The sequence below is a fragment of the Phalacrocorax aristotelis genome, chromosome 1 (genome assembly GCF_949628215.1).
Source record: "Phalacrocorax aristotelis chromosome 1, bGulAri2.1, whole genome shotgun sequence".
Classification (NCBI taxonomy): Eukaryota; Metazoa; Chordata; class Aves; order Suliformes; family Phalacrocoracidae; genus Phalacrocorax; species Phalacrocorax aristotelis.
In genome coordinates this window covers 201,311,081-201,329,346 of record NC_134276.1, presented here as the reverse complement: position 1 = coordinate 201,329,346, position 18,266 = coordinate 201,311,081, and the positions used below count along the sequence as shown (strand labels likewise).

At 42.5% G+C, this 18,266-nt stretch overlaps 1 protein-coding gene and 1 long non-coding RNA gene across 6 annotated transcripts in view; one reads left to right on the top strand and one right to left on the bottom strand.

Moving 5' to 3' along the window:
• CERK (ceramide kinase) overlaps positions 1–3,478 on the bottom strand; it is a 42,952-nt gene extending 39,474 nt beyond the window's left edge. The window contains exons 1-2 of one of the 5 annotated variants that reach the window (XM_075081288.1): positions 3,211–3,467; positions 1,848–1,982 (exon numbers count right to left, since the gene is read on the bottom strand). In XM_075081288.1, the coding sequence (XP_074937389.1) occupies positions 1,848–1,867 (20 nt within the window). In that variant the 5' untranslated portion in view covers positions 1,868–1,982; positions 3,211–3,467. Of the gene's footprint in view, positions 1–1,847; positions 1,986–3,210 lie in introns of all 5 variants that reach the window. The other 4 variants (XM_075081287.1, XM_075081290.1, XM_075081286.1 and 1 more) reach the window with 4 other exon arrangements.
• Positions 3,479–3,532: 54 nt separating this feature from the next.
• On the top strand, positions 3,533–7,687 carry LOC142051781 (uncharacterized). Its single transcript, XR_012658630.1, has 3 exons — positions 3,533–3,873; positions 5,641–5,752; positions 5,892–7,687. It is a non-coding gene; the product is annotated as an uncharacterized LOC142051781 (long non-coding RNA).
• The last annotated feature ends 10,579 nt before the right edge of the window (positions 7,688–18,266 follow it).

The following is an 18,266-nucleotide window of genomic DNA, read 5'->3' as shown; positions in this document are numbered from 1 at the left end:
CCTGTCAAAGTCTGCAAACCTTGACAAAACACATACCGAACCATTTTTATTTATGTAGCTAAATCCAGGACAGTAATAAATACTCAGAAAATAAGCAGCCGTCACTGACTTTTTTCAGTTTCAAGACAACTGTTTCACTGTAACAACTACCTATTAAACAAAAAATATAGCATTTTTATACAGCATAATTAAGTCTGTATTTAGGCATAATGCACAGTAGTCACATAGTCAAAGGCTAAATGGTAGAAAGATACCAATCTTGGTCAAGCAACTCCTCTGAAATTATGTGCTTCCAGCTAACCATCTTCCATATTATAAAGTTTATTTATATACTGTCATGTATGCTGCTCGTATTTCCAAAATAATTGTAGCAAACATGATGAGCCATCCCAGGTCTTAAAAGAGCCTAAAGGCAACAGGGCAGCAATAAGATAAAACTGTGATGGTATTAAAGCACAAGTGTAGGAAATATATTAATTAATCAGGGTGTTGAGTAGAGGAGGTACCTCATCTGTTGTATTGATCTTTACTTACATCATACCTGTGCCTCCAGAACACTTAAGCACTTCTTTTTTCTTCTCCCACTCTCCCCTTTCTCTTTTGATTCATGTGATATTTTCCAAAATCCTGTAAACAGCTATTACAGGGCAGCAGCCACACTCAGTAACCAGACTTGCCTCCTAAGGAATCTCCAACTGGGTACTTCAGAAACTGCCTCAAAAAAAAATCCCACCCTCCTCCCACCATTCTGACACTCACCCTGGAACAGGCTTCAGGACAGGTTCACACTCACTCTGGCCCACCAGGAGTAAGCTGAGCAAACTTACAAGTTAAGAAGTTGTAAAACGTACAAGTCTAAGCAGTTACAAACTTTAGAGTGCTAGTAAGAGAGCTAGAGCTAGTGTGATGTTGTTAACACTCCTGGCATGGTCTAAAGGAAGTCATGGACACAAATTTCTCTTGGGGAGATTCCGAACGGACACAAAGAAAATTTTTCACAGTGAGGACAGTCACCATTGGAATAATCCCCCCAGGGAAGTGGTTGACTCAGCCACATTGGACACCTTCAAGAGTCGTCTGGACAAGGTGCTGGGCCATCTTGTCTAGACTGTGCTCTTCCTAGAAAGGTTGGACTAGATGATCCCCGAGGTCCCTTCCAACCTGGGATTCTGGGATTCTGTGTGATTCATCATGCAGTAGAATGGAGCTCCCACTGAATTTGCTCTAGCCTACAGATCAGTCAACTGGTAATTTTGCAAAGGCATTTTTAGAAGGATTATACACAATTCTACAAAATTCTCTTGAAAGCAGAGGCTACTTTACCTAGTGGGATCAATTGTCCCAAACGGCTCTGAAAGGTTATGTTTTAAATTTAAGATCCAGATACTTTTCTCTAGACTAGTTATATTTCATTTTGAAGAATACGGATCTTATTTTTCACACCTATATAGGCAGGCTCGGCAGAATTAAAGAACTAATTTGTCTTCAAAGTCTTACGCTCATTTAGCTGTGCATCTGAAGTAAGTTCAGAAATTTTAAAATACTTTTTTCAGCAGTACTGCTGATAAAAACTATATTATGTCAAACTCTATTCACACAATAGCAGTGGCAGGATAACAAACTGTTTTTATGTTATCATGAATAAGAAGAGATATACTTAAAACTTGACCAGTTCTCAGTTATGTAAGCTACGACACCAAGTTCCTACAATTCCGAGTCCTCCTCTTCCCTCCCCTTTTTTTCAGAAAGCCTCAGGCCAATAAGATATTATGATAAAATCAGGAAAATATTTAAGAAAGGTACATGGTAAGAAGGGAAGAACTATTTAACTATTTAAGTTTGGCAACTTGCCTGAGACTGGAGACATCTATATTCAAACCTTTCTCAGATAAACTTCTAGTCAACCTTTCTATTATTTATTTCCATCTCAGTTCCTCCAACCTCTAAAATGAGGATGACAGCAGTTTTCCACTCTACAGCTGCTGCTGTGAAAAGAAGGACATTACACATTTTCAGATGTTCACATACCATGCTAATAAGGCTATATTAAATATGGGAATAATTACTATATAAAATCCCCAAGGTCAAAGAATCTGATAAAGTACCACCTAAAGCGTAGTACAAAACCTGATAGACAGTATGTACAGGCGTTTTTAGAAGTCATCTAGAAATTCTGCCAGGTACTTTCAGCAGTAACATCTCGCACTCACAGTTTTATAAGTTGGCGTTTTTCTAATTGCACAAAAGGGAACTATAAACAGCTTTTTGCCCCATTACAAGTTACATTAAATATTTCCAAAACAGTGAGTCGCAAAAGTTAAACTTCCTTTGGAAATTTCCAAGGAGCTTTTCAGAAAGCAAACAGCTTAAAAAAAAATACAAAGCCCCCCCAAAAAAAAACATTTGAAGAAAGTCATTGCCCGAAATGCTACCTCAGTATAAAAGTGTTTTCTAACCACAACCAAGTCGAGTAACTGAAGATAAAAAAAGTTGCTTCTGAAGTCCTACAAGCCTGTTACGTCCTGCTACGTTCATGTGAACGCAACATCACAAGCCACACGCTGCTGCCTACTCACAGCGCCCGGCGGGGTCCGGCGGCACAGACCCGCGCCTCGCCCGCCCGCCCGCCCGCCGCGGGGGCCGGCTTCCCGCCTCGGCCACCGCAGGCGCGCCCCGAGCGGCTGCTGCAGCTGCCCCCGCGCACCCCGCGGAGCGCCCCACCGGCCGGCGGACCGGCCGTCCCGCCCAGCACAGCCGGCTGGCCGCCGCTGCCCCTCCCGCCGCCCCTCCCGGGTGCTCCCGCACCGCCCGGCCTGGGCCTGCCTGTCGCTGAGCCACCCTCCGTCCTTCAGCGCCGGACTCTGAACTCCGGCGGCGACAGCCGCCCTTCCCGCGTAGGACGAAAAGGCACCCGGGTACAGGAAACAACCAGGGCCAACAGGACGCTCGGAACGCTCAGCGCCCTCTTAGCCGACACCCGTCCGCCGCCGCCCCGAGAGCCGGCTCTGCGGCGCCCCGGCGGGCGCTGGGCCGTCCCCGGCGTCCCCGGCGCCCGGAGCGGCCCCGCGCGCCGCCCGGGGGGCTGCGAGCGCCCTGCCCCCGCCGGTGAGGAGAAGCGGCCCCTCCGGCGGCCCCGGCCCGCCGCGGCCCCGCGGCAGGTGCGCTGCCGCCCGTCCGCCACAGCCCGCCACAGCCCGCCGTGCCACTCACCGCCGCCGCGGCGCGGCAGGCGGGGGTCGCGCCAGGCCAGCTGCCCCCGCTCCTCGTCTAAGGTGACCTCCGAGGAGCGCTGCCCCAGCCTCAGCAAGGAAACCAGGCGGAGCCGCCGCCCGCCGGGCGGCTGCTCCATGGCGGCCGAGAGTCCGCAGCCCCGCTACCGCATGGCCCGGCGGAGGGAGCGGGCGCCCGCGGCGAGGCGAGGCGAGGCCAGGCCGGCAGCTAACGGCGCCCCTCTCCCGCCGCTAGCCGGCCTGGCCCCCGGGCGGGGCGCGGCGTCAGCGCCTACGCCAGCGCCGCCGGGGCGGGGCCTGCGGGGGCCCGGGCTCCCCGGCGGGGCGCCGGCCTCGGCGTAGCGGGGCGGGGAGCGACGGGGGTCGCGGAGGCCCGGGGCGGGGCGGCGACTAGCTCCGCCGGCCCCCCGCGGGCAGCCTGCCCGGGCTTGGGGCGCAGAGATCTTGGCGAGACTGCGGGGGTGGCTCGCCCGGCCCGGCCGGGCCCGCGGGAACGGCCAGCACTGGGGGCACCCCAGGGCCGCGGGCGTGGGCGGCTTCGCTCGGGTAAACTGGGGCTTGCAGCCCGACGTGCTGTGTGCGGGTTGTTCCGTGCTTTTGGGGGAGGAAGTTTCAGAAGTACCTGAGAGGAGGTCGTAGCGAGGTGGGTGTCGGTCTCTTCTCCCAAGTCACTAGTGATAGGATGAGAGGAACGAGCCTCAAGCTGTGTCAGGGAAGGTTTAGATTGGATATTAGGGAAAATTTCTTTGCTGAAATAATATGCAGTAGTCAGGCATTGGAACAGGCTGCCCAGAGAGGTGGTGGAGTCACCATCCCTGGAGGTGTTAAAAAACGCCGTAGATGTGGCACTTCAGGGCATGGTTTAGGAGGCCATGGTGGTGGTGGGCTGACATTGGACTTGTTGATCCTAGAGCTCTTTTCCAACCTTAATGATTCTATGATTCTAGGATCAAGCACCCATCACGGTGACAACACTTCCCTTACCAAGACAGTGAAAATGTAATGAATATATCTACCTGCGTACTACCACAAACCTCTCCATCTACCCTTGCCTTCTTTTCCATAAAAAACATTTTGAGTTTGCCTTAAAGATGCTGACAATTCACTGTGACTAAATTCTTCACTCTTTGCCGGCTTTCTTCCATGGTGTCCCTGAACCTTACCACTATAACCATCAGCATCCGGCCCAAAATACAGGCCAGAGTGAGCAGCAGTTGCTCTGCCTCTGACCTTGCTCCAAACCTACCAGTTCTGAGTATTTCTTACAGAGGTTAGAGAAAAATGGCACTGGTCTGTTCCTACGTGGGGACAGCCTGGGGCCCGCCTTCTGCTTCATAAGAATGACACAGAAAAGCCAGTTGGCTTTGCTCAGAGCCAGTGCAAGGCTAGAAAGCTTCAGCTCTGCTCCGAACCTTATAATGTACTCACATTTTCTGAAAACAGATGAGCTAGGTGGTGTCATCCAAGTTATGTGTTCAAGATAGTCTTCCTGTGCCACGAATACTTGTCATCTTCTACTTTGATCATTGCAACATCCTTTCCTCCGGCCTTGAAAGACATGATGTTGCCACCTTTACTGTTGAAAATACCTGGGTATGCCACACTTTCACATTTTCAAGGAACACTTTGTTTCTGTCAGTTGTATTGCCTTTGCATTTTTTGAATCCTTCCCTCTGCAAACACCTGTAAAGCTCTTTATATTGAGGCTTAAGGTAAAGTTTGTTTGTTGCAAAAGTCAGCTGTGAACATTAGTCGCAGCCAAATCCACTGCTGAGCAGTCATTAGCGTCTCACTGGTTCTTTGCATTTTGCAAATGCAAATGCATTTTGCATTTTACATCATCTGCTATCATCCCTTTAACACTTGAGCACCAACACATGCTTCTGTCCCTAGAAAGTAAAGGTCAAATTTGAGTGAACACAATATTTTTTTCAGTCGGTTTTACTACTTTATGATTTTCTTCCCTGACTCTAACAAAGAAAGAATTTCTAAAGGATGGCTCACTTGGTAAGCTAAAGCACAAACATGTCAATTATTGGTTTACTGCTTATTACATAAGCCTTTAATTACCATCGAGGAGACAGAACTGCAGATGCAGTGATGCCAGTAAACTGCAGGATTTATAGCCTAAAATCTTGGTGCTAAAGACAGCTGATCACAGGGCTCCACCCTGAGAAATGGCATGGTGTAAAAGCACCTCACTTTGTTCACAGGTCCACAGAGGCCACAGGCAGGGTTGCAATTGTAGTTAACTTGGGAACAATAATACGTTGTACAACACGTACAGTTCACAGTATCACATGGTAAGAATGCAGGAAGGTTTATCTCTATGACCCATTTATTATCTATCTAGCAAACAATATAACTTTTAAAGCCAACTTTCTCTCCCCCATGTCTGATTTTATAATAGGTCATTCATCCTGAATGATACCGAGCCAAGTGGTGCGGCTGATACTCTTGAGGGAAGGTGTGAGGAGTGGGCCCAGGCAAACTTCATGAAGTTCAACAAGGCCAAGTGCAAGGTCCTGCACATCACTCAGGGCAATTCCCAGTATCAATACAGGCTGGGGGATGAGGGGATTCAGAGCAGTCCTGCGGAGAAGGACTTGGGGGTACTGGTAGATGAACAATTGTACACAAGCTGGCAACATGTATTTGCAGGCCAGAAAGCCAACCGAATCCTGGGCTGCATCACAAGAAGCGTGGCCAGCAGGTCAAGGGAGGTGATTCTGCCCCTCTACTCCGCTCTGGTGAGACCCCACCTGCAGTGCTGCATCCAGGTTTGGGGCCCTCAGCACAGGAAAGACATGGACCTGTTGGAGCGGGTCCAGAGGAGAGCCACAAAAATGATCACAGGGATTTAGCACCTCTCCTATGAGGACAGGCTGAGACAGTTGGGGTTGTTCAGCCTGGAAAAGAGAAGGCTGCAGGGAGACCTTATTGCAGCCTTTCCATTTAAAGGGGACTTAAAAGAAAGGTAGAGAGAGATTTTTTTACCAGGGCCTGTAGTGATAGGACAAGGGGCCATGGTTTTAAACATTATGAGGGTAGGTTTAGATTGGAGATAAGGAAGAAATTTTTTACTATGAGGGTGGTGAGGCACTGGAACAGGGTGCCCAGAGAAGTTGTGGATGCCCCATCCCTGCAAATGTTCATGGCCAGGTTGGATGGGCTTTGAGCAACCTGGTGGTTGTGGAAGGTGTCCCTGCCCATGGCAGAGGAGTTGGACTAGATGATCTTTTAATGTTCCTTCCAACCCAAACTATTCTATGATTCTATGTTATCTATAAAAAGTACTTACTCCTAGCAACTTCATGTTGTACTGAACAGGATCATTACATGATAATGTAGGCTATCAGTTAAGGAACACTTCTAAGTACGTACATCTTTTTAACCAACAGGAACAGACAGGTATTCTTCAGCATGATCTACATTACCAAAATATTGATTTAAATCATTACAAACTTGAGCTCTCTTACAAATCTTTTGGAGGTGTACTTCTTCATTAGGATCCTGTAACTAATTTTTTCCACAGTGAAAATCAAACATGCCCTTGTAGTACCCTGACAGAAGTAGAAAGTACTGTGTATCCAACCTTATGTGAGAGAGTGGAAGGCCTGAAATGAAAAAATATAAAATATCTTAACAAAGTGAAAGCTGGATAATACCCACATAAGTGTGCCAGAAATCAAAGAAGAATCGTATTCCACAATATTTTTGCCACTCTACTCAGTTCTGTGTTGCAAGTAAGAGAGAATTGCAGATTTTTACCAAGAACTCCAGAAGAGACAGTGTGGGATATCTGGAAAGCCAAGGACACGTAGTGAACAATCCAGACTCAGACTGTGTAAACAAGAAGGCCTCAAGGATGTCGCAAAGGTCGACTGCGGTTTTAAAGGCATGAAGCAAGCAGGAAAAAGGGGAAGGAACCACCGACTAGCGGAACTAAAAGCAGGATATGGGCAGATCAGGCTGTGCACGTGGATTAAGAGTATAAACGAATCAGAATATAACTAACAGTGCATGGCCAAACACAGCTGACCAATTAACAATAGACTTGTGCGTGATAAGTTGGTTAAAGAGCTATATTAACTGTGCTGTGTCTGCAATACACTGACATCTGCTTGATCCTATTGATCGTGTGCTGTGTCCGTGACTTCCGCGTCAGCAAGACAGCTTGTCACAGACGTGTGATGGAGCTCTTCAGCTGCTGTGTCCTGTGCTCCAGGCTCAAGGACTCCTCCATGTCACAAGGAACATCTGCAATGGTGCTCAGCCCCACTGAGGGAAGAGAAGAAAGTTCAAGATTAGTGAAGATGTTCCTACTATGGTCCTTTGTACATGAGAGCCAGCTGTGGTCTTCTCCAAATGATGTCTAGTACAGAACAGAAACTTTAATCTCATTGCTCAGGAGTTCAAAACTGAAACCAAAATCAATAAAGTTTCTGCTTTGTGTATTTTTTGCTGCCCATTGATAACTATGAAATACTTATTTTCTTCCACAGAGAAAACACCCCAAGAAAGTTTTTAGACAGCTGCTTGGGAATTTATCCAAAGTTTTTATCTCAGTGCATTGCAGGCAAATTGAACTACTTACATGTGAATCAAATTATTTTTTCAAGTACACACAAGCAAGTTCTATTAGAACAGCGTAAATACAAACAAAGGTCAAATTTGGCAATTGAAGTACATTTGGAAAATGGAAATTAACCAACAAAGGTAATAGAAGAGAGGAAAATAATTTATTTTAAATATCAAAATACTGATTAATGTTCTAATTCCTTTCTACTTATCATCACAAAGACTAAAGCATGAGTGGAATGTTCTTGCTGCTGATAGAAAGAATGACATCACTTTCTCCAGAAAAATACCTGGACTATTTTAAAGCACTTCTATGCTTTTATCATAAAAGTTTAAATTACAGTTATTATTGTAAATGATCTGGAAAAAGGCAGCTTTAAAGCCTTGTCAAAAAGGATGATTGCAGCCCTGTATTCACTTGAGCCAAAAGGTAGTTGAGAGGAAGTTGTTGATATACTGGAGGGTGTGGGAATGGATCCAGAGATACTTTGTTTTCTTGTGAAGGGAAATGTTGCATATTGCTCCTGAACCACAAAAGTTTACAGAATCCTTCCCTTCATCCAAAGCTCCAACCTACCTCCATGTTCTCTGCATCAACTATGTATTACTATGAAAAATACTAAATATGATTTGTTTCAGGCTGTTACAGCTGTGGCTCTCACCTACAGATAAACACAGATATACACAGATTTATGTTTCTTTGTTTGGATCCTTATTCCTATTTTTATTATTAGCCTCAACTGGAGTCCCTCAGGAGCTGTGAGACTTCCCTCTCATCCAACTGCACCCTTTTAAGAAACAATGAAATTAAAAGTTTCCTCTCTGACAGAATGATAATGCTCTCTGGCAGTGTGCAACTTTGGTCTGAAGTTGATAGATTATTGTAATTAGTTGAAAAGGCCAGGAACCACTGCTCGTTCTTCTGTTTTAAGAGACCAATACAGGAATCTGAGATTTGCCGTCTTCCTGACGGCCTTGAGCGGTATGGGATAAGTAGTGGGGTATATAAGAAATGTTTGCTCTGCTCTGGTAAAAGTCTTGAATAGGCCTTTCCCTGCAGTGCATGTAGGCAGAACTGCTGGTAACATCCAAAGGGTTCTCTCTTCTGTCCACCCCTCAACTACATCAGTTGTTCCAATTAAAGAGTACACTTCTCACTGCAAGCTCTGCTTTGCCGATATTTACAGCCCCTCAAAGCTGCAGAAAAACTGCTCTTTACCAGGCCCATGCAGACCTTGCCTGGAGCACGCCTACGTGCTGGTTTACAAAACCATGCATCTGGACCCGTTCTCAAGAAGAGCTCTAAGGGATGCTAACCCAGGCAGGCAATTTTTTATAGTTCAGGTATCAAACTATTATCAGACTATGTATCATGTTCAATAGTAACCTCCATCATATATACTAACTTTTACACTTACTGAATGTAAGAACAGTAAGATTTTTTTAAGGTTTATAACTGCCTGGAGAGTTTTTTACACAATTACAGTGTACGTGTGTGCCACCATCATGACTCTGTTGACAAATTTCAAGTGTGGTCTCCAATCTATGCAATAAAAGAGCTTCAGGATGAAAGAGCTGTTAACATAAAAATTTCTACCATCAGTGCAGCATCTTTCCTCCTAACTCATTTTTAGACCATAGTTGAGGCATTTTAACTGGACCTTTTATTCCCAGAGTGCTTCTCTAAATGCTCTGCTTCTGCAGGGAGGGTTCTAACCCATATCAGGGCTCTTAGAGCTTATACAAGACAGTGTGGCCTTCATAAACTAAAGAATAAAGTAAGATTATTTTTCCATTTAAGATGGAGAGACATACTTTTATGCTACTTTTAGAAGAACACACTGTAAAACTACTAATCAACACTGCAGGTAAAAGAATAGGAAAGCACGGAGGGAAAAATATCATACAGACTATGGAGGCAGTAGAAACAGTACCCTTCTGAGGAGACTGTAAAACAAACCAGAAGCAAGATTCTCTGAAAAAGAAGAGGAAAATCGGCAGATTATAAGACTTGAAGTAATCAATAAATGAAATAATTTGAAAATAAACAATCTCAGTATAGAAACCATTACACTGAAAAATACTATTTACTTCCTTCAGTTCTGGATATCCTTATTAACAACACAGGAAGTAAGGAAAAATGCAGGTAAACAGATTATCGACACAAATAAGCACATATGAGAAGCACAGCCCCATTATTTATCATGACACTCCAGACCAGCTATTACCTGGGATATTCTTAGTTGGACTAATTAACCTAGCACATAAAAACAGATTAAGTACCTAGTATTTAGACAACCAGGGAAGCATTTCTGTAAGCACCACCTATGGTCTTTATGATCTTAATAAAACAAAATAAAATAAAAATAAAATAAACCAGAAATTATCTGAACAGTGTTGTCAGCCAAGAAACTCAAATCACTTCTTCATTTCCAAGAATCAGTGGACATATCTGTAGCCTCCCATTGTTAGTAACTTGAAAAACCATAAACAACACAGAAATCAGAATGTATGTGTGAAGAGTCTACATTCTTTTAAAAAGTATTTGACTCTCTATGGCTGCCAGGATTAAAACTCTAGGTGATACACACTGAATCAGATCAAACATAAACCTAATTCATATTATTATTTTGAATGATTTTCAATTTTCTGTTTCTTATCATTGATGTGTCATTTCTGACTGAAAAGGCAGGTAACCATGCCTGTGATCACAGGCACACTCACACAGCTCACTCAGAAGCTAGTGAAATGCCTAATCACCACTTAACCAAAAAGTCCTCCTGCTTCCTTGACATTTGGCAGGTTCTTCAACACTTGAAAAAATTTCTGCCTTTAGGAACCTGTCAAATGTACCCTGAAACACAAACATTCACACCAGTCTTCTTGAAAGACATCTACTTTTGATGTGGTATTCACAAGCTTATGCTTTTTCAGTACCTCTCCAAGACTACAAATAATTTCAGTTAAAGATGGATCTTGAGGTCCATCTTCTTACAAGAGCAGGAGATGCTCTGCAACATGGCCAGTATTTACAAGATAGCAGAGTTACCATGTGAGGAAGCAGGATGCCCAGAAGGGCAAAGACATTAAGCTAAACTGACAAAAAAAAAAAAAAAAAAAAAAAAGATAGATATTAAACTCTCTTTCTTGTGAATACTGTCATTTTGAAGTCAAGTAGCACGAGATCACAGATTTGACTTTCCTGAAAGTCCATGTTGCAAATTCATGACTTATACTCAAGACTGAGTTTCATATTTTCATTCAAATTATCCCACCATTTCAGTTTCAGCAGAAAAAAACAATCGTACACAATACCTTTATCAGAACAAAATTAATTCAGAAAAGCTAGGGATATATGAAAGAAAAAAAAAAAGGTTTTTTTCAATCTTATCAGTCTTTGGACACAGTCTCATTAGTCTTGTTATTGATTCATTATATAATTGGAAAGTTCATAGATGCAAAAGTTCATATTTTTGTAACATCTACCTTTGCAAAGACAAAGATCCTGGCTATAGGTTCTTTTAAAGTTGTGTCTGTGGATTTAAGGTAGAAGAAGGAAGGGGTTTTTTGTCTTTAAATGCCAGTGAATTGTCTCCTTGAAACTGGTTTAATTAACTCATGTGATTTAATTAACAATGTCACTTTCTGTAGTTAGTACTATATTTTAAAAGTACAATATAAACCTAAAGTAAATGCTTAGAAACGCAGGTGAAATTCGTTTTCACAGACTGAGATTCTGAATGATCAGATCAAAGATGGATTGAAGCAGTTTGTCTGAATAGAGTAATTTTCACTTTGATTGTTTTTCAGCTGACTACTGTAGTAGAGATGATGACAGCTGGCATGAAGTTGTCTGAATCAGTGATACTAGAACGCAAATACATGCTAATACTTTGCATAAAATCTGCAAAGCAGAGCTATTTCTGCACTATGCCTTTTGACATCTCAGCACGCATGTTGACTTAAATTGGCGTCCTCTCTTTTTGATTTTCTAGTATCAAAATAAAATGGAAAACTAAGAACAGAATATAAAATCAGACGCAGCTACCCAAAAAAGAGGGCAATGGTGAACAAAGAGGATCTTTTAATAACTGAAGTTAAATATTTAATTCCAGCAAACAATTATATTTAATGAATATAGTTGTTCAAATGGATGTCAGTTATCCTGTGTATAGTTCTCAATATACTGAATTGAAAATTCAAAGACTAAGGAGTAACCTGATAGACAATGGTAATCTGTTTGTCTTGCCAGGTGACAATGGCCCACTAATTTGGAGTGCACCATTTTATTGGATGCATATTTAGAGTTGACTAGTCTACATGGCATTCTAAATACAATTTGTAGAAATTGTAGATTTTGATGAAAGTGATACATTTTCAAAAGATTGAACAGGGTTTTAGTCAAACAGCTCATTTAGTCAGAAGTATGAATCACACTTCACTGCAGTGCTTTGAAAAATCAACCACCACCAAACTATCTCCAGACAGTTTTATGTGAATAGTTTTGTGAAAATCATGACTCTGAAAGACATAATTCTAAATCACTGTGGCTAAGAAATGACAATTAGGAGTAATTAATGTTTTGAAAAAGAACCTGAGTGCAAAGGAACCATTCAAACCAATTGCTTTTATGGTTGTACTTATAAGAGCAAGTCAGCAGGAAAAGAGATTACAATGTTAACAGCAGATTCTTTGCCTCCATTAGAAAAGGAAATGCAGTAATGAGACTTGAACTAATAAAACATTCATACTAGATTTAGCTGTGAGAAACTTCCTCCTCTGTCACAGTAGGATGGGTGTAAAATAAACCTATGAAGGGCTGGGACAGCAACTATAATAGAAACCATGGAAGAACTATTGAGTTGAAATAAATATTCAGCTTGAAATGGACTTGTACAACATTTCATTCGTCTTGCTTTTTAGCAAATTTTGAGACTGACTAGAATTCTTAGGACAGAAGCTAATATAATGCTCTGTGTGTCTTTCACAGTCAGCAACCACTGGCTACTGAGAAAACGTGTGACTTTACCATATGGTTGATAATCTCAACATCACATGTTCTGGTTTTGGAAGGAAGTTTTTGAAACCCTGTGTGATAGAACAAGTGGGGAGAGAGAAATAAAGAAGTGTGCTATGGACTGTATCTGTAAAAAACAGAAATGCAGCTATAGCTGACCAGAATCTGACAGTGCCCAACTACAAACAGGACAAGACCAGGAGGAGATAAAACCCTACACCTTCCCTTTTTTTACCAGCACAAAACCTCATACTCACAATTCACTGTTTCAGAAGACAAGCAATGTTGCCTGTGGTTGATTAGAGAAACATGCATAGAAGGGTCAACAGCAACATAGCTTGAAGTTGGGTTAAAACACACAAACTGTTCCTGCGTAACTGAATCAATGGTAACATGGCTCTCTGAAAACTATCAAATAAAAAGCAACATAACTAACAACAAAATAAAACTGAAGAAAGACATTAATTCCTCTCACTCTCTGAAGACCCTATGACTATGCGGTGTATGGGTATGCGAGCAGGCACGCATGTAAAGCCAGGTGAAAACACATTTACCTGAATCTCCCAATTCACTGGGTAATAATGATGTTAACACCTCACTCACTGCTTTATGCCTCAGAGTAATGAAAGTATAATGAAGCTAGACTTCTTTACCTTTGAAACTTAATTTGCTAATCCTAAAAATCTTGAAGTTTCTCCTTCCTGTGTTCTCTCTGGTAATCCATTTAGCTGCACAGAGTATGATATATGAGAATAAATAATGCTTGCTTCACAGAAAATGAGATACAGCCTAATGAGAGTGTTAGCGTATTGCCTTCTAAAATTAGTTTCAGATGTATGAATAAGTAGCTTGCCCTTTGGAAAGGCATAAACATCTGTGGGTAAAGCAGACTTAAAATGAAAGTCCACACCATCACTCCCTTTCCCTGTCCCACTTTCTGGACAGACACCAAAATGCTGTGTCTAGACCCAAGCTATGGAAACCATTGGATTTCTAACCTGATCTGATTTGTGGAGTTCATTGTTCAAAGTTCTAGATTGCTTCTGAGATTTTCTTGTTTAGCGCACACCTGAGTGCTGAACCCAATTGTTATCTACTTTGCTGAAACCAAAGTGCCTAGAGACAATTGAGAGGCCTCTGGGCAGCCAAGATGTCTCTCTGGGACAGGCAGATATGACACAGGGCCTCAGAAAAGACTCACAGCCTCTGAAGCAGCAGCTGCTCTACATCTAAAATAGCTCTAAATGGTTTGGGCAATTGAATGTCACTCCCCATGTCTGATAACACTCTCTAGCAGAGAGACCTCAAGAGTTTTGTCACCTAAATCTTGGGATTAATGTCTTAACCAAGGGAACTTCTAATCATTTAGACACATTTTGTCCCGTACTAGAAGTGCAATCAGCAGATCAAAGTGCGTGGTGCTAAGGCTCCTTACATCTCCATTGTATGAGGCTCAGGAGGCTCACCCAGATTTACATGTTGGCTAGTTTCCTGGGCTAAACATCTCCACTACATAGGTGATTCAGTGCTCAGGGAAAAGTGATAGGCACAGACTGGAAGACCCTTTGGGGGTATAGTCCACAAGTAAGTTAGGAATCTATTGTCCCTGAAGAGCACTGCAGCACTTCTGAAGCAACATTTCTGATTTAGATTCCTTCCAAACAATTTGTTTCATGGGTACACAACTGTCCTCAGAACTGAACTAATACACAATAAATTGAGACAATTAAGAGATTTGCTTCAAAACTGCATTGCTGCTTTGAACCAAGCTGCTAATGTAGACTCGGTTACACTGTATGTTCAAACCTTACATTTGGCCCAGGGCCACTAGGACAGACCACTTTGTAGTTTTATCAGCTTCACTGCTTGGTGAAATAACTTCCATGGTTTAGAAAGCATTATCTTTAAAAAAAACCAACAACTCTCCTGCCTTTACTTGCCTTTATACATCACCTGGGGAATTTTGAGGCTCCAAACCACCATGGGAAACTGGCAAAAGATACCTCCTTTGTATCAAGGGGGTTAGAGCAACTCAGAGTTGATGGACACTACCTGATTTTTAATAGTTTCATGACTGCATTTCAAGTTTCTTTCTACAGTACAAATATCCAAAAAACCAAACAGGTTTTAAGCAAAATGGTGGCTGAATGATAATGGCCTTAAGTTGATATAGATATATCTCAGTACCTTCAAGAGACAGCAGCTAATGTGGAAAACTTTTGTTAACCACCTGTGATGGTTTAACCCAGCCAGCAGCTAAGCCCCACACAAATGCTCAGTCACTCACCCCTAGCGGGATGGGGAAGAGTGAGAAAACTCGTGGGTTGAGATAAAGACGGTTTAATAAGTAAAACAAAAGCCGCACACGCAAGCAAAGCGAAGCAAGGAATTAATTCACTGCTTCCCATGGGCAGGCAGGTGTTCAGCCATCTGCAGGACTAAGCAGGGCTCCATCACACGTAACGGTTACTTGGGAAGACAAACGCCATCACTCCAAATGTCCTCCCCCTTCCTTCTTCCCCAGCTTTATATGCTGAGCATGACGTCATATGGTGTGGGGTATCCCTTGGGTCAGTTGGGGTCAGCTGTCCCGGCTGTGTCCCCTCCCAGCTCCTTGTGTACCCCCAGCCCACTCGCTGGTGGGGTGGGGTGAGGAGCAGAAAGGGCCTTAACTCTGTGTAAGCCCTGCTCAGCAGTAACAAAAACATCTCTGAATTATCAACACTGTTTTCAGCACAAACGCAAAACACAGCCCCATACAAGCTCTATGAAGAAAATTAACTCTATCCCAGCCAAAACCAGCACACCAACCAATTAAAGTATCCTGGTTCTTAAGAGTTTTGCAATGCTAAAGCTATTATCATGCCTAAGCAAACATGATATTCACCCACCTGTGGTTAAATCTACAGAGACACCCTCTACGGCATCAGTATTTGGATGTGTAACTTACCTCATGTTTTGTTCTTTCCTGATCCACCAATAATACAACATATACTGCTTATATATCCACTTCTACAAATGGTCTTCTGCAGTACCTTATATAAAGTGTATAGAATCTCTGATAGCTTTCATACCTGTTTTTATTGAAAGACTAGTGAAATGGCAGTTCTGTGAAATTATGTTCATCATTATCATGATCTCAAAGATGCCATTGCCATAAGGAGGTAGGTGCTAACATGCTACACCTGCGCCTACTTTTAACCCTGTGCAGAAGACTCTTCTTTTTGGTTTAGGAATCCAGAAGCATTAGCTGGCAGGGTGTGTTCAGTCAAATGCGCTCCTAGGGTATCTTTGAAGTATTATCTTACCACCCCTCTTCCTTTACATGTGTTCCAGCTCACTGTATGGGAATTGCTTGGTCACTGATGTATAATCTGTCCAAACCACACCTACTACCCAGTGCTTCTGGGCTCAGTAAGCGTTCAATCAATCTGACTAAACCCAAAAAGGTATCATATTATTTCATTAAGAGCAGGTACACAGAATCCTCTCATGGCAGTTTTCCACTAGCAGAAATCCACACGTGGATGCATCTTTTATGCAAAATTTCTGATGCATGCAGGAGCATGGTAAGCAGTGCTGTGTCACTTTAATTTGGTGAAGAAGCTACTCTCATGCTGACGCAATAGCTAAAGTGCATAAGCACATTAAATTTCAAGTTTATTTCTACCAGTGATTCTGGAAGGCAAAATGTATTTTCCTCTTTAGCACATAATCTTTTGTTTTCCTTGGAGTCTTCAATATTTGAAAGCTGACAGTAGAAGCAGAATATCAGCCTGCAAACTATCTTGTTTCGAGCAGGCTACTAGTGAATGATCAAATCCTACATGAGTAAAATCTCATAGCCTGGAACAGTTCAGAAGTGAACACTGTTGATTGTTTCAGGGCACTGCCTAGCACAAATACAGAGAATAGCACGAACAACGCAGTGCAATCCCATTTGCTACTTTGTTGAGGGGGAAATGGTTGGCTTGGAATTCTGTTGACCTTCACAGTACCTGAGGGAAGCTCTCCCAGCCAGCTAGGTCCTTCCCTCATGCTTTGAAATTCAACCTATTTCTGAGAGGCCAAGAGCTTTCATCAAATAAATGGATGTTCCACAGACTGTAAGACTTTTCTCTTGGACGCAAAATGATGCAACTTTAAGAATAGTTCCATGGCTTGTCGGAACATGTTTCAGTTACAGAAGCTTGCTTTATTTTATTACAATATTCTAGGATGTTCTGCATGAATGTTTTTAACCATTATACTTCTTAATTCCTCAGGCTGCAGTGCAGTTGACCTCTCTATATGGTTGGGCACTATTCTGAACTGCAGCAGAGCAGTTGCCATGAGAAGTCAGGGGGATGCTACCTTTGGAACCCGTAATTATTTTGAACAAATGTAGAAAGTGCTGGGCCTAGAACCTTCACAGTCTACAATCGACTTTTCTACCTTTTATTGGCATTATCATGTGTTAGCCCCTATAATGCCCTGAGCCCAACTTCAAATAAACACATCTTAGAAACACCAGACTGGTGTAAAATAGATAATCAGGAAGGAAAGCAGTTTTTACTCAGACTTTATGAACAGTTTTTAATTAATATGTATTAATATGTAGTATGTACTGTTTAAAGATATTTAAAGCTGCTTCTTACATAAAAATAAAGTTTTCAGTTACAGATTTGTTTTCAGCCTGCTTCTGTAGAGTCACTAGAATAAAAAAGGGAATGTAAGAGACGATATTTCTGAAAATTCTAATGTGAAAAAAACAATAATTCACTGCCTGGATATTAAAAAATGTAGCAAAGAGGAACGGAAGCGCTGCACATCACTCAGTGCAAATGATTTTTATATTGAAGCCTTGGGAAGAAATTAATCATTACTGTAAGTGGGCAGAACACAGCTGGGAGTGGCTGAATTCTGTTTGCAACCAAGGCAAGCTGAACAGCACTCTGTGAAGCAGCTCAGCTGGATTCCTAAGCAGTGAGAGGCTGCTAACCATCAGCCTTTTAAAACACCGTAGCAGTAAAAGCCCACAAAATGGCTGCAAGAAAGTGTTTGGTCTCAGGCCCAGTGGGAATTTCCTCAGATTTCAAATACTGGGGGCCATATGCCAAGATCCCTGCTGCACTGCTTATCTCAAAAGTAAACAGCTGAATATATTTGGCACAGTTTTTACTACTGCTGCTCAAGCAGCTTTTGTATGGGTTTGTATGGGTGCAGCTATCATAGCACTGGAATTCGGAAGAATCCTTTTTTAAGTCAATATTATTTTGCTAAATCTCCAGAAAGTGGGTATAGGGAAGTTATGAATTGACAAAAAAACCCTTAAAAATAAATAAAAAAACATGCAGAATTTTTTACACGTCTCAAACAGAAATCCCCCCTCCAATCATCTACCTATACATAAGGGCAACAATTCTGAGTGTGGTACAGAGTAGGATGTGCTCTTCAAA